The sequence below is a fragment of the Centropristis striata genome, chromosome 10 (genome assembly GCF_030273125.1).
Source record: "Centropristis striata isolate RG_2023a ecotype Rhode Island chromosome 10, C.striata_1.0, whole genome shotgun sequence".
Classification (NCBI taxonomy): domain Eukaryota; kingdom Metazoa; phylum Chordata; class Actinopteri; order Perciformes; family Serranidae; genus Centropristis; species Centropristis striata.
The window spans coordinates 15581004-15595206 of record NC_081526.1 but is presented as its reverse complement, the minus strand read 5'-3'; the positions used below and the strand labels follow the sequence as shown (position 1 = coordinate 15595206).

The 14203-nt window shown below is 42.1% G+C and overlaps 2 protein-coding genes across 10 annotated transcripts in view; both read left to right on the top strand.

The window, feature by feature from the left end:
- Positions 1-14203, top strand: part of LOC131978744 (LIM domain only protein 7-like) — a 55569-nt gene that overhangs the window by 23010 nt on the left and 18356 nt on the right. For 8 of the 9 annotated variants that reach the window (XM_059342479.1, XM_059342478.1, XM_059342484.1 and 5 more), the window contains exons 6-12: positions 2728-2758; positions 4113-4226; positions 5190-5418; positions 6195-6444; positions 11080-11109; positions 11884-11998; positions 13707-13846. In XM_059342479.1, the coding sequence (XP_059198462.1) occupies positions 2728-2758; positions 4113-4226; positions 5190-5418; positions 6195-6444; positions 11080-11109; positions 11884-11998; positions 13707-13846 (909 nt within the window). The remainder of the gene's footprint in view (positions 1-2727; positions 2759-4112; positions 4227-5189; positions 5419-6194; positions 6445-11079; positions 11110-11883; positions 11999-13706; positions 13847-14203) is intronic. The other variant, XM_059342480.1, reaches the window with a different exon arrangement.
- Positions 6520-10332, top strand: LOC131978745 (LIM domain only protein 7-like). The gene is made up of 3 exons (XM_059342489.1): positions 6520-7761; positions 8018-8164; positions 8610-10332. The coding sequence occupies exons 1-3, from the start codon at positions 7511-7513 to the stop codon at positions 9403-9405; spliced, it is 1194 nt and encodes a 397-aa protein (XP_059198472.1). The 5' UTR covers positions 6520-7510; the 3' UTR covers positions 9406-10332.

Sequence of the window (14203 nt, the reverse complement as noted above, 5' to 3'; positions counted from 1 at the left end):
GTGAAAGAGATGAGAATTTTCTGTTAATTTGTCAAGTTGGAGGGTTTCCTGTCAGAGCTTTGTGTACTTACTGTATAGGTTGAGTCTGCGCGGGGTCGGATTTAGAGTAACATTAGAAACAAACTTAAAGAGATAGTTTGGATTTTTCTAAGTGGGGTTGATTGAGGTATTTATCCAAAGTCAGTGTATTACCTGCAGTAGTTGGCAGTCGGCGCACTCCCAGTTTGGAGATGGAGGCAGGAGTACCAACATAGAAGCTAAGCAATGTACTGCTGTGAACAGGGGAAGCAGCAAAACATATATAACCACCTAAAAAGAGACACACCCAAAAAGACAGTTTTATATCAGGTCAAATTCAAGTTAGAATATTTTCCTACGTTTTACTGTAAACGCCCACTTTAAAGCCCCCAGACTCCATTGACAAAAACAGAAATTTTACGTTGCTGAACACTTAAGTTGCTTGTCTATTGCTGACTCAAACTGTTTGTAAGTTTGTGTTGTTGTGCACTTTAGTGTCTTAAAGGGTTAGTTCGGATTCACCAAAGTCACTAAATAACACTAACTAACTGTTTGAGGCAGCAGTAGACCAACAACTTCCACGTTCTGCAGGGGAAAATTATTGTTTTTGTCAATGGATTTTGGTGGCTTGATTGCTTGCTCATATACAAGACACACAAACACAAATGGCTTTCTTCTCCTTTGGGCCCAATGTGAATATTTCCTCAGAGAGAAGCTATTCCTAGTCTGTACTCTCTGTGCAGAACTTGTGAGTATCAGACTCTGATGATGTTCTCTCTGTGATTGTGCTTTATCATATGAGCACTCAGCTGATTATGAACAGTCCTGAGGCTAGGGAGGCTTGAAAATAGCTTTTATATTTTCCCTTCTATTCAGCTATTACCCATATCCATAAATGAGCCTTATGAGAAACAGTGTGGTGGTATACAGCTCCTTTTATTTGGATCTGGCTTCCACTTTTATAATCTTAGACTTTGTTACTGTGTTCCAGGCCACACAAGAGAGGGCATTTTTTTCTTCTAACCAACTCTTTTATTGGGCCTATAAATTTGTGATATGGTTGGTAAATTGGTAAAAGTCCATTTCAGTTTTAACCGTTGGCAAATTAGGATGTTGGACGGCCCTGGTGAGAGATGACGCAAACCCAGCCATCCCACTGGTTTGAACTTTAATAGTTCATTGTGTTTTACAATATAATCCAATGGTTCTTTTTATGTAAAATCTTAGTCTGAAAAGTAAATATAGCTGTGAGATAAATATATTCTGTCTGAAATACAGTGAAGTGGAAAGTAAAGTAACATGTTAAGTAAAATACAACTCAAAATTTTCCTTAAAAGGTATAATAACTTTTCTGTGTTAAAATGTAAAAAAAAAACAACCTCAATTTATATTGTATATTTTGTTGAGTTTGCATGATTTCAAATGTTTTCAACCATGTTTAAACCCATTCATTTGCTTGTCTGTCAATGGCAACACATCTCCTTTGCTCATGCATAAAGAGTTGTGGCTGTCTGCCAGAAAGCTCACATAAATTTACTTTTTATCCAGTTTTAAGCCACATTTTTATCAAACACTTTTAGATCTTGCTCAATTTTAACTTTATATTTTATCCGGATGATGTATTTCAGTCATCGGACATCTGGATCTTAAGCTGAGCAAACATTAGCAGCAGGTGATTAGCAGTTTGGCTTGGAGAACATTACATATTGCATTATATATTTAAGTACATTGCGAGCTATATTGGACAGTCGGTAGTAATGTCTCAGTTCAGTTTTCGTCCTTGTTTTGTGTTCTCCCCTTGAATCAAATAACCTATTTGAACCTGACTATTTGATTGATAGGCACTCATCTCAGGTGTCAACGCCAAACATGCATTACATTCTGAGCAGGTGCATTGGTTACATTGCATGCTGGGAATCCACTGTATGAAATTTAAGTGTTGGAGAGGCATGTGTGACTATTGTATTACCACATCATCACAGCAGTGTAGAGCATGCAGAGCGAACGTGAACCAGACTGTATATCTTCTTCAGTCACCTTAACGGTTACTTTGTAGTAGCTGTTCATAGCTGTTTATAGACCTCTCTAGATAAACACTTAGATGACAGGTAGATAATGTAAATGAGAAAAAGAGGTAATATTAGGCTTTTAGGTTGACCCTGTGAGTTTTGTTTGGTTTCACAGGAGCAAGAGCTGACACTTTCCTGTGAAAGTGATTTACTGACTGCCAGGTCGGCTGTCAAACCTCAAGAAATATGACTTAAATTCTGTATGACCTGCGAGGCATGTGTAGGGCTCTGTTGCTCCAACAGTAGACCCTTGTTTGGTTTGCAGATGTTTAATCATCAGTTATTAGTTGTATCATTATTTGAAATCAGAAACAAAACCACCTTTTGTACCCCTAAACTTTAACTAGATGTTTTTACAGCTGCTTGATTGTATGATTAGTGTAAAAAATAGACACGTGCATACATAAAACACTTCAGTTTATGGCATTTGATTATTTTTCCAGAAATGTGTGTTTGTTTTCCTCTCAGCCTTTGTGTTGTGGTGTGAGAGTGAGTGAAGGGCTGGCAGTAGTCTGGATTGTGCTCTCACTTTCCAGCTCTTTCACTGCCCAACACAGAGACCCAACAAGCATGCCCTCTGTTCTTTTATTGTAATTTTCTCTCACACATACACCTCTGTTTTCTGCTCTTTCTCTCGCAGGCATCAAGAGACCAACAGGAGGCTGAAAAATGTGAGTGGAAAGATATAAACAATGTTTTTTCTTTTGTTCTGAGAGTTTGATTTGTTGACCTGTTATTCAGCAATAATAAAGCAAAATGTAGACTTGTCCAGGTATCACTGGGGAATAGAATCCCTTAAAGACGAACGTTTACACATCAAGATCTTTTTTACAGACATTCACAAGTGCATATGTAGGAGAAAAAAAAGTTGTATAAAGTCTCTTGGGGCTCCAAAGGGAGCTGCGCAAAATCATAAGACAAATTGCCTTAAGCGATGTCACTTGAGTCAGCATCAGTTTGGGCTAAAGACGATGATAAAATTATTTTATTTTTTAAATCTCGGGCTGTGGAGTTATTACATAGAACGTGATGCAAATTTTCTGCAGGATTAATTGTGTTTATTCGTGTTACTCGAGTTGAGTCTGTAAACATCAAGGCCATATTTTTCCATCATCAATCAATAAAAAACAAATCTAAACAGATCAAATAAATCTCTGCTCTTGTTAAATTTATTTTGATATTTTAAATTTAATTTAAGTAAAAAACTAACTTTTTGAGTATGACATTGCTGAATCTATAGAGTGCTCTTTATATTAAATTTGATACTGTAGTAATTGTTTTGTACCATTTTTAAAATTTACATTTACTGTAATCTGTAACTTTAGAGATAAAACCACTAAATATTTGATGGCAAAATAAAATTTTGCTTTACTGCTTACACTCGTTTTGGGGCATTTTTATGACAGGAAATAAAGGGAGAGAGCTGCACACTGCCACAGGGTGCACAGCCATAACAAAACAAGGACACTAGTTGTTTTCAAATATATTTATGTATCTACAACATAAAGACAAAAACTAAAATGACTAAAATATAGATATATTTAAAGTTTTAAAAGATCTCTCGTAGAAGATGTCAGATGAATTACTCTTTGTGAGGGAATGTTTGTCCTATAGATGTAACATTAGTCATAGAAAACATAGTATGTCTCATCACAGCTTTACTTTATTTCCCTATACACATCATGAAACCAAAGCGCTGACATGCCAGTTTGAACCGTGTCGTGTGATAGGGGACCAGCATCGTTGATGTGGCGATGATTGTTTGCTTTAGTGCAGCACATTTACCTGCCCAGCGTGATAATACACGCACAAACAGACACACACAGAGTATTCTGGATGAGCCTGGACACAAGAGCAGGGCACCGTGTGATATCACCTTGTGTCAGTGTAGCTACTATCACAACAATCACCTGCTTTAGCACTGCACAAAGCATCCATCAGCTATAGGGGAAAGGTATAGCTATAATATGATGTGTTCTGTCTGGTAATAATAACTCATTTCCACCTTTGTTTTCCTCTCTCCAGGTTCTGATCACCATTTACTGGCTGGGGAGAAGAGCTCAGTGCGACCGTGCTTATGATGGACCTTACCTGAACTTTAAGGCATTTGAGGGCTTATTGGGCACAGCACTATACAAGGTAACATGGATAAATATCGCATTGTGAACCCTGAGCTGTCTTATCTGTGTCGTCATGCAACAAAAGCTTTCTTGAAACCAGAAATAGCATGAATGAAATCCTCTTTTACGGCCGCTGCCCAGCACATTTCTGTATCCTCCCTGGTATGCCGACTACGTGTGCAAGAGTGACCGAGGGGGGCCTCGGATTGCTGGCCACTTAAACCAAAGCTACGTTAAGTCATAAATGATCTGAACCCTTGACTCGGCTATTTTAATCTTGTTTACAGCACGACACAGACATAATTTGCAGGTGAAAATAGCTTCTTCTCTCCTCGAAGAAGCCTGTTCACAGCCCTGCTCACTCTCGTGTTGAATTTGGCACTTTGCTCTCACTTAGATTTATAGGTGGTGGTGCGCAAGTCCTCTATAATTCAACCGACTACTGGGATTTTCAGTAATAACAGTTGGTTACCATGCATCTTGTACTATGATAATCCAAGTTCACTGGCGTGGGGTTAGGCTGGGTTTAGTTTGTGGACTTGTATTGTCTGGTAGGATTGAGTGGAATTACAGGTCTGAAAATCGTTTTCTTTTTAAAGTGGCGAACAAGTTTTTGCTTGTTTGTAGCCACGCTGGTTAAAGTGGCTCCAGGGCTTGCTTATGTGTTTACACGCAATAACATTTTCTTCATGCAGTAAACAGTCATCAAGGTTACAGTGAGGATGGCGCTGTTTGTTTTGACAGAGATGGCATTGTAGAAAAAACAATGAGGTTATTCTATTTGAATTACAGCATGCATATCCCCTTATAGACAGCATAGGAGTGTATGTTTACAGTAAAAAGAATGAGAGGCCAGGCAGTATACAGACTTCACACTCTACCTGGGAGATCTCTTGTGCACCACACACACAGCGGAGCTAAATATTGTAATTGGCACCCTATTATCTGACTGTGTGTGTTCGTGTGTGTGTGTGTATGAAAGGCTCTGCAGGAATCGTCCAGTCAGAAAGGCAGCAACGTCAGAGACAGCGGTTTTGGAGATAGCTGGTACTCAGAGCGAGAGGAGCTCTTCCAACTGAGAGAAGGAGGAGGAGGAGGAGGCGGAGGAGGAGGCAGACACAGGAGAGACGACTCCCTGGACAGCTTGGACTCTTTGGGCTCCCGACCCCAGAGCATCTCATCTGACACCACTCTTAAAGGCAGCAGTGAGGGTAGGAGATGTCCTGCAATTTGCATCTACACACACAGATGCAGTATTCTAACAAAACCTGTATGCTTTTCTGTTCCTTTTTACCCATCAAAAGCTGACTTTATGGCATTTGAGAAGTCAGAGCATGTTTCTCTTTTATTTTTGTGATAGTTTTTCCTATAACCCCCTTCTCACACCCGAGCTGTAAATTATCATCAAAGTGTTCAAACTTCAAAATTACATGTCTGCATGAATATTTACAATCAAGTTCATCTGTCTAGAACTTTAAATATTTGTGCGCGGGGAATATATGCTGCACCCAAGCCAGAAAGTTGCCTCCCATTTGTGAAAACAAATACCTATTGCCATCTAGTGGCGTGCTTTGAAAGTGAATGTTTACAGTGAAAGTTACCCCAAAGAAGGAGATATTACATATCGATGCCGAAGCCAAACTGTGATCTTGTTTCATGACTGATGTGTAGTATGTTTTGAGAGGGTGAAGTGCTGGTGAGTGATCGCAAAGTGGTTGTAGGAGAGGGCAGTGAGACATTCCACAGCCGTCCACACCGGCTTGTAAATGAGGAGGCCTCCGTTCCCCACCCTGCACCCCTCTGTTACTCCTCCGAATCCACGCCAGAACACACAACACACTCCCCTCGCTCTTTTCTCTACACTTCGTTTGTCCTTTTTGCTTCTTCATAACCCTTGTCCTTCTCTTTTCTTTCATTTCTTATCCCACTTTGTTTAATTTTGTTTTACACTTCTTTGCCTTCCTCTCCTCTTCTGTCTGTGCTCCAGGTTGTTGCAGTGACACTGAGGCAGACTCGGTCTTCAGGATGGCCGAGAACAAGGATGGTCTCAGTTACCGCCGGACAGGAGTCATTGCTCCCAAGACCACCGCCCAGTTTAACCAGTTCCTACCCACTAAAGACAAACCCTCGGGCTACGTGCCCGCTCCCCTAAGGAAGAAACGGGCTGAACGCAATGAGGACAGCCGGCGCAGCTGGGCCAACACCTCATACACAGAGGATGAAGGCCAACTCACCAGGTACTGTCACAGACAAAACACTGATCTGTTGCCGTTTCTCACCTCAGCTGATTAATTTGACTCCTTTTTTTTTTTTCTTTAAAGCAACATAACACAAAGTGATGTGGAAGTATTGTGTTTGTACCCAAATACCTGACTGTCTCCTCTCCCATCATATTGGTGTTTGTGTTGCGTTGTGTTGTCGATGGTGTTGTGTACTGGTGTTGTGTTTCATTTGCTGTGAAATGACGACCGCAGCGAAACGAGGCTTCCCGCCGACTGCTGCGACAGCAGTGGAGGAGCCCAGAGCGCCTTACCTGCAGCTCATCTGCAGTGGGCCTACGAGTACGAAAGTGGCAGCGACTCAGACGCAGATCGACCGGACCCCGACCTTGTTCTGGACGACCTGGCCAGCAGACGCTTCCACAGCCCCTCCCCAGCTCCTCCCACCAACTTCGCCATGCCAATCAGTCCTATGGCCACGGGACGGGCGTCTGGGGGTGGCGGGGGCCCCTGGCCTAAGGTCACTATGACTCCCACTGTTGCCCCTCCACAGAATGTGACCTGCCTCAGGTCAGAGAACATGAAGCGACAGTGTGGCTTTGATGTGCCTGCCTGATGAGAGCAAACTAGACGCTTCTCTTATCCTCAGTTTGCATGGTTAATTGTAACCATGCGCAACATCCTTGGTTGTAGTATGCTGCCTCTAACAGTGCTCTGAAGTTCTTTTTGTTGGTTTCTGTTTGTTTGAGATTTGAGCTGCAGCACGTTCTGATTTGCGCCTTCTGAACTTATGAGTTTGGAGCAGTGATTTGAGTTGGCAACACGACTCCTCAAATCAATTTTTGCCTCCTTTACCGTTTGGTTTTGAGCTTGCATTTGTTTGCTAATCCTTGCGTCATCTCATTTGAGGTGGATGTGCTCGAGGAATGTGCTCCTCTTTGCGTGACTGGCGTGCTGTGGTGCTGCTGAAAATATATCTTTTGACACGTGTGATTGGCTGTCTCTCTTGAGCAGCAGTGGCATCAACAGAGGGGAAACGCACACCCAGCAGCATGGCTCCGTGAGGGTGGACCACCGCCGCCCAATGTCCGCTGACAGCCTGTTCAGGGACTTATACGATGACTCTGAGGACGAGGACGATGAGGTGGGCTATGCTGACCCTGTCCAAGACGATCTCTACTCCCGCAAGATGGGCATCAAGCCTCAGCCTGTTGCCAAAGAGTCTTATGACAAGTTCTTACCCAAGTTCTGGACGCCTGAAGAAGACATTCACATACAGAAGATCAAACTGGGCTCTCAAAGGAGACCTTGGTACAAGAAGATGCAAGGCTTCAGGTGTGTGAGGGCATTAGAATCCAGCATAATGTGCAATTTTTTATGATAAATTATATTTTATTCTTGCACAAAGTTTTTTCACAAGGTACATTGCAATCGTCAAATAATAATTGCATGTCAATTTAACTAAGGTCCTAAGATTCAGAATTGAGTGGGCTGTGATTTTCCGATTCCTCCCACTTACTTCTCCTTCTCTTTCCCTGCCATTGCTTCCTGTCTTTTCCCTCCTCTCTCTGCTTCTGTTCCTCGGCTGTAGCTATAAGAAGTCGGGCTCTTCGTCAGAAGACTCGGACTGTGACATCAGTCCTTGGCTCTCCTCTGCTCCCTCTCCCTCCGGCCCCTCTCCCTCTCACTCCCACACACACGAGGCCTCGGCTCACACCACCGTTGTTGTGGGGAAAAGGTCGATACAGCTGCATGATTGTGACAATGAAGGAATGTTTTAGAACATCTAGATTTTACTGGAGAAATATAATTGGTTTTATGTTGGGGCAGAATTTCTGATGAGCTGCTTTCTAATATACTAATGATAAAATACACTGTCAAGCTACTGGAGGTTTCCCTAACACGCTTATAAGAGCAGTTTGCTTGCACTGACCTTAGAAAAAAATCAACTGCATCTCAGCATTATATTACTTTTATTACTGTCTATTATAGTGGAAACTAGAACCGCAGTTTTATTTCAGAGTGATTATAAAATCCTGATTTGATCAACATCTGTTTGAGTCAAATATCACCACTATGGCTGCTTGATGTTTCTCTTCCTCCTTTTCTTGCTCTTTGATCCAGTTCACATGCATGCACTCATCACCTCTCTGTCCTTTTCTCTCCTTTTGCCCACTCTGCAGTCCTCACATTCAAGCACACACTCTCCCACAGCTCCCCAAGTTACTGACCCCTCTGTTAGAGACGCCACCTCTGGTGTTTCCCCCAGTGGACCCCACCTCGGGTCCCAAACTGGTCAAAGGTGAGAGGTGGCCTCTCCTTGGGCGCCAAGACCCCCGGGAGCCCCCAGATCCTATTGATTATGAGAGCATTATCCCAGACTTGGACAATGATGACATGTTTGCCAGGCGGACCCTGGGCTTCCAGTCCAACACAGACTTGGCTATGATGAAGACTCAGTTGTCCGCCAAGCGTCGCCTGTACACGTCTGAGCCACAACTCAACATCGTCACCCAGCGACACACCTGCGTCACCACCGATGACAACGAATTCCCCGATATCGAGCAGGACGATGTGGTTTATCGTAAGGAGAAAACCCAGCAGGCTCAGAGGCCTCTCTCAGGAGCCCCTGACAACTATGCCCCTATGCCCATCCCAGAACCGTGGGCTCTGCCACCTGAGCTCAAGGCCAGACTCCTGTGCCCCCCATGTCCTCTAACCCAGGAGACATCAGCAAACAAACAGAATCAGGTTGCGAAGGAAACACACCCTACAACAGATGACATGCTCATCCGGAAACTTGGAGTTTGTTCTGATCAGAGCTCGCAGAGAGGCCAATCAGCCAATCAGATGACGCCCTCAGTGCCCTCTTCCTGTAGCGAAGGTGACCTGCAGAAGTGGCAGGCGATCAGGGAAGCCAGTCAGCTGAGACACAAGAAGAGGCTCTTGGTGGAGAGGCTGGCTGCTCTGAAGTGTTAAACAGAATTCTGTAACAGTGCCTGTAAGCTCCTCATGCTTTGTAGACTGAAAACTCATTAGTGCCATTTTCTGTCGTGAAATACTTTCTGTCTGATGGTGAAGTGGTCTTGACTGCGTGTTGATCCAACTTGTTAATGAGCTGTTCTTTATGAAAACTATTAGGTGCCTTCTGGATTCACTGGTCAGTCACACAAACCCCGTGAAGGAGAGTTTTCCTGTTTTTAGATGTTTGTTTGTGCCCCAAAATTGTGTAAACTGTAATGAATGTCCCTATGACTTTGTCACCATAGGGCCATTAATTATGGATCTCTGCATGTTTGCAATATGGTTAATTTGACCTTCGCAACACATGGTATGTATATGCTGAGTGGACGGCAAGACTTTACATTAAATCTAGTGCTACTGTGTTTTCATAGAGCTGCAATGATAAGTCAACAGTTAAGTCGAGCAACGGGAAAAAGAAACACCAATTGTTTTGATAATCAACTAATCGTTAGTCATTTTTCTTGCAAAAATTACAAAAAAATGCTGATTTCAGCCTCTCAGATATGGAGATTCCCTGCTGTTCTCTGATTTATATCATATTAAATTGAATATCTTTGGCTTTTGGATGGACAAAACAAGCCTTTTAAAGATATTACATTGGCCTTTGAAAAGCTGGGATGGACATTTTTCACAATTTTCTGTCAGTTTATAAACCGAACGATTAAACAAAATAATAATCAGCAGAATAAACAATATTGAAAATAATCTTTAGTTGCAGCCCTAGTTTTTGAAGTGTGATTTTTGAACAAAACAACACCTCCAACATCATAAACCGAATTGTTTGGTACATTATGAGCACTGTTAAACAGACCCAAGTTCTGCTTTTTTCTTTGGTTTGCCTGTGAATGGAAAAAAAATCTGAATAAAGAAAATAAGAGACTTTGTGATGTTGTGATGGATTGGTGTACTGAATTGGCCATTTGTTGACCTCACCTCACTCCTGCTGTAACACACGTATTCAACCAGAGTTCAGTGTTGATTTCCTCTGCAGAGGGAACTTCACACCGACATGTAAAGCTCAAGGTCCAGCAGCATGAGAGTGTGAAAAGGTTCAAGCCTGAGTAATATCCAAACATAACGTGCTGAACACACTGACGGCACCAAGCCGGGCAATTAAATGTACTCCCGTCTGTTGAGCCGACATGAAAGCCTTTAGAAATTCCGCACGGCTCTGAAAGAAGATGCGACTCATGGACTCCATAGTAACCTGAACACAAATCTGTACTGTGGTGTTTGCACGTGAACAAGCAGGCACAAAGTAACCATTTAACCTGAGTCAAGGCCATCTGGATTTACTTCACTCCCATATGTAAAGCCATGTTTCCAGTGAAATCATGTTGGAGTCTTCAGAAAGGCTGCATTGTTTAGGGAAACATACATGTCTATACACCCCCCTCCTACAAATGTAAGGGAAAGGAAAGGTGATACTGTGCTGTAAACCTACTATATACTGTACACACTTTAGTCTCTTCAGTGAAAACCAGCATGTTTTAGCTGGGATTACATTCATCAGTTGGGGATGAGCTGGTCTCAGAGTCACTAATTGGCCTCAAGCTCTTGTCCAGAACACTTTCAGACTCTTCTGTGGAAATGTGACTTTGTTGTGTGTGGTTCTCTCCGGTTTCCTAGACAGCTCCAAACGCAGGAGAGTATCGACGGGTGAGTTGATACGGGCTCCCAGGAATGTGGCACGTTTGCATTTGCTCTGGCCTCTTACAGTCGCACCTCGCTGCCCCCTGCTTTTGTGCTGCTGTTCTCACTCACTAGCTGCTAAATGCTGACACATAACACAGTGTATTGTATGGCACAGGGCCAAGTTTAGGGTGGGGAGGGGTACATTGCTCCACAAAGCTCTATTGACAAAGCAACAAAGTGAAAAGATGCATATCATAGCAATACGCTGGGGCATCTACCCAAACTGTAGTTTGCTCAGTGAGAGTTATGATCAGGCGCTGGTCTAAGCACCCTGATAGCAATATGAGACACGTGTAAATTTGAACAGGTAAGTGAAAACAAAGTGCATTTTTTCTGAAGGCTGTGAGTGACTCTGCTATTTTGCATGACAGGAAGGGGGTGCGATTCATGTTACTAATCCACTGAGCCTACATCACGCCACAGATTTCTGTGGTTGACCCGCTTGCTCTGTTTGCAAACTAACACTTGGTTACAGGTTAAAGGTTTAATTCAATTTATTTTCAGCATCCACACATATGGATTTAGAAGTACTAGGTGGAAATTATTTTGACAGTTTTTTTTTTCCTTAAGCTTAATTTACACATTGGTAAGAGATGGTGCATGTATATTTTGTATTTGTATTAAACTTTTTTTTTCTTAGCTGGGCCTCTAAAAGCTTCTTGGATATGCAAACTAAACATCCCCTTCACTTCTCACTTCAGTTGCTGATGTTTAAGTTTTACTCTTTTCTTCTCACAGGAGTAAATCAACAAGTGATATCCAGGTCGACCCCGACATCATCCGGCAGGTTCGCTACGATGAGCTGCAGAAGTATCGCGACCAAGTAAAGGAGAGTGATGATAAGTGGCAGGATGTGAGTTACTTATATGTTTACTGAACTCTTAACACTTGAGGATATCTGCTTGCTTCCCACTAACGATGCTATGGATGCATACCAATGACATGTATCTGCAGATTAAGACTTTAAAACAAAATATCAGCAGGGGCCCAGAATGAACCTTTCGGCTGACATGATGTGCGATAAAATTATGCTTTAATTATACAACTACTATGTCTGTAGTTTCAAGGTTTTTAGTTGTTATTTGCATGATGTGGCGTGTTGGTCATCCAAGGAGGAGTCATATATCATTTCTTCAACAAATGTAAGCTGTCAACCCAATCATTATGTGGAATTGTGAAGCGAAACGAGCACCAGAAGAAAGAAGCTAACCAACATAACAGCAGTGGCTGTTTTAAATGTAATATTTAAGTCCTTAATTGCAGCATTCTAATAATTTACCCTAAGGTCCCACCTCGGACTAGGCAGATAGACAATCATAGTTTAAGGTAATGGGCTGGACAATCAGATTTCAGGGGTGCCACCCAAGGCCTCTCCCTGAAAAAAAGGATAATCTAAGGGAGAGCACTATCAAAGCCTGTTAAAGAAGGATGAACTTTTGTTACTTGCAAATGTTGCATAAAAAAGAGGCATTTTTTACATGTAACCTACGTTGAAATAGTTTTCTTATTTTGCCTGGTTGAATGTTTACATTTTGAAAAGCATAATATGTCTGCATCTGCTAGTGGGCCATCATAATAAGAGTTAGTATAATAATACTAATTCCTCTACAGGAGGGACTTAATGTTGTCTGCAGTTAGGTTGAAAAATAATACATGCATAATTATCATCAAATTGAGAAGAAATGATCAGCATATCAGTTTTGGCAATATTCCAATATCGTGTATCCCTACTTCTCATCATTCTTGACATTCAAAGTAAGACAAACTGACTCTGGAGAGAAAAAGGCTTGTTCCCTACGCAGATGTGAAAGGTGAGCATGTGATCTAAAGGATCTGCGCAGCAATCAGGAGAGCAGGTGTTGTGGTGCAGTCTGTGGCCACGGGGTGAAAGAAGAGCTTTTTAGATAGAAGACAGGGATGGAGGCAGACACTGATTGGTGCAGCACTGCCCTCTGGCTATGGACTGTCCTCATTTCTAAATCAGTGATTGTGGCATGAAACACCACATCCTGTAAATACAAATAATGTGAAATGTTGTTATGATATAGACAGATGATGTAAGCCAGAGACCCTAGACTGAAAATAACAAGATTAATCCATGTAAAGTTGATTGGAGGGGGAAGGTTATTTGCTGGAAATAGTTCTTTAAAGGGAACTGTTCTAGTTTTAGACAGTGGTGATCCGTTACAAGTGCTCATTCTTAGCTGGATAAATTAAAAGTAATAAAAAGTTTTCAATATGTACATGACTTGCTGTAACAGTGGGATGTCTGTCAGCTGTCTGATTGGTGTCATGACAAAATAATGCCGTCTTAAAACAGCATTTAGGTCACACAGTCCCCAATACACAAGGGAAGTGAGCCGGGAGGAGCCTAAAGCACACAAATAGAACACCTTCAAATGTAGCCCTTTCCTTTTTTTGTCTTTTCTCAACTTCACTCTCTTCAGCTGCACTGTACAGTACAGTCAGCCTTTCAGCACAACCAGCCTGTTTTATCTAGATCCAAGCTGAATTGTTACAAAGATGGTGCATGAGTTGATCTGGGCTTACTTTTGCTGCAGGACCTGAGCAAATGGAAGAACCGGCGCAGGAGTGTCAACTCTGATATAGTGAAGAAGAAAGAGGAAAGGGAGAAGATAGAACAGGTCACGTTCGGCAGCAACAGAAGGTCCAAGACCTTCAAGGAGATGCAAGAGGAGAGGTGAGAGAAAACACACCTACGCATCTACTTTAGACACTGTAAGGATAATGCATTACAGTATTGGTAGCTTTAATGCAATAGAATAGCTGTTATTATTTTCTTCTACTTCTGCAACACATACTGAATTTGTTTCTTTTTTACACCTTTTCTCTCGGAAGGGGATCATTTGCTAAGGTAATAAAAGAAAAGGTTTGTATCTGATGTTTTGCGGTATTAAACACAGAGAATACAGGATTATTTGTGCAGGAGTGAATGAAGAGACTTGCTGTTATTGTGCCTTCAGTCAGTGTGAAAGTGTAATCTAATCATGGTTTACAACCTGCCTCCCTTTTGTTGCCCCACCTCTCTCTGCCTCCT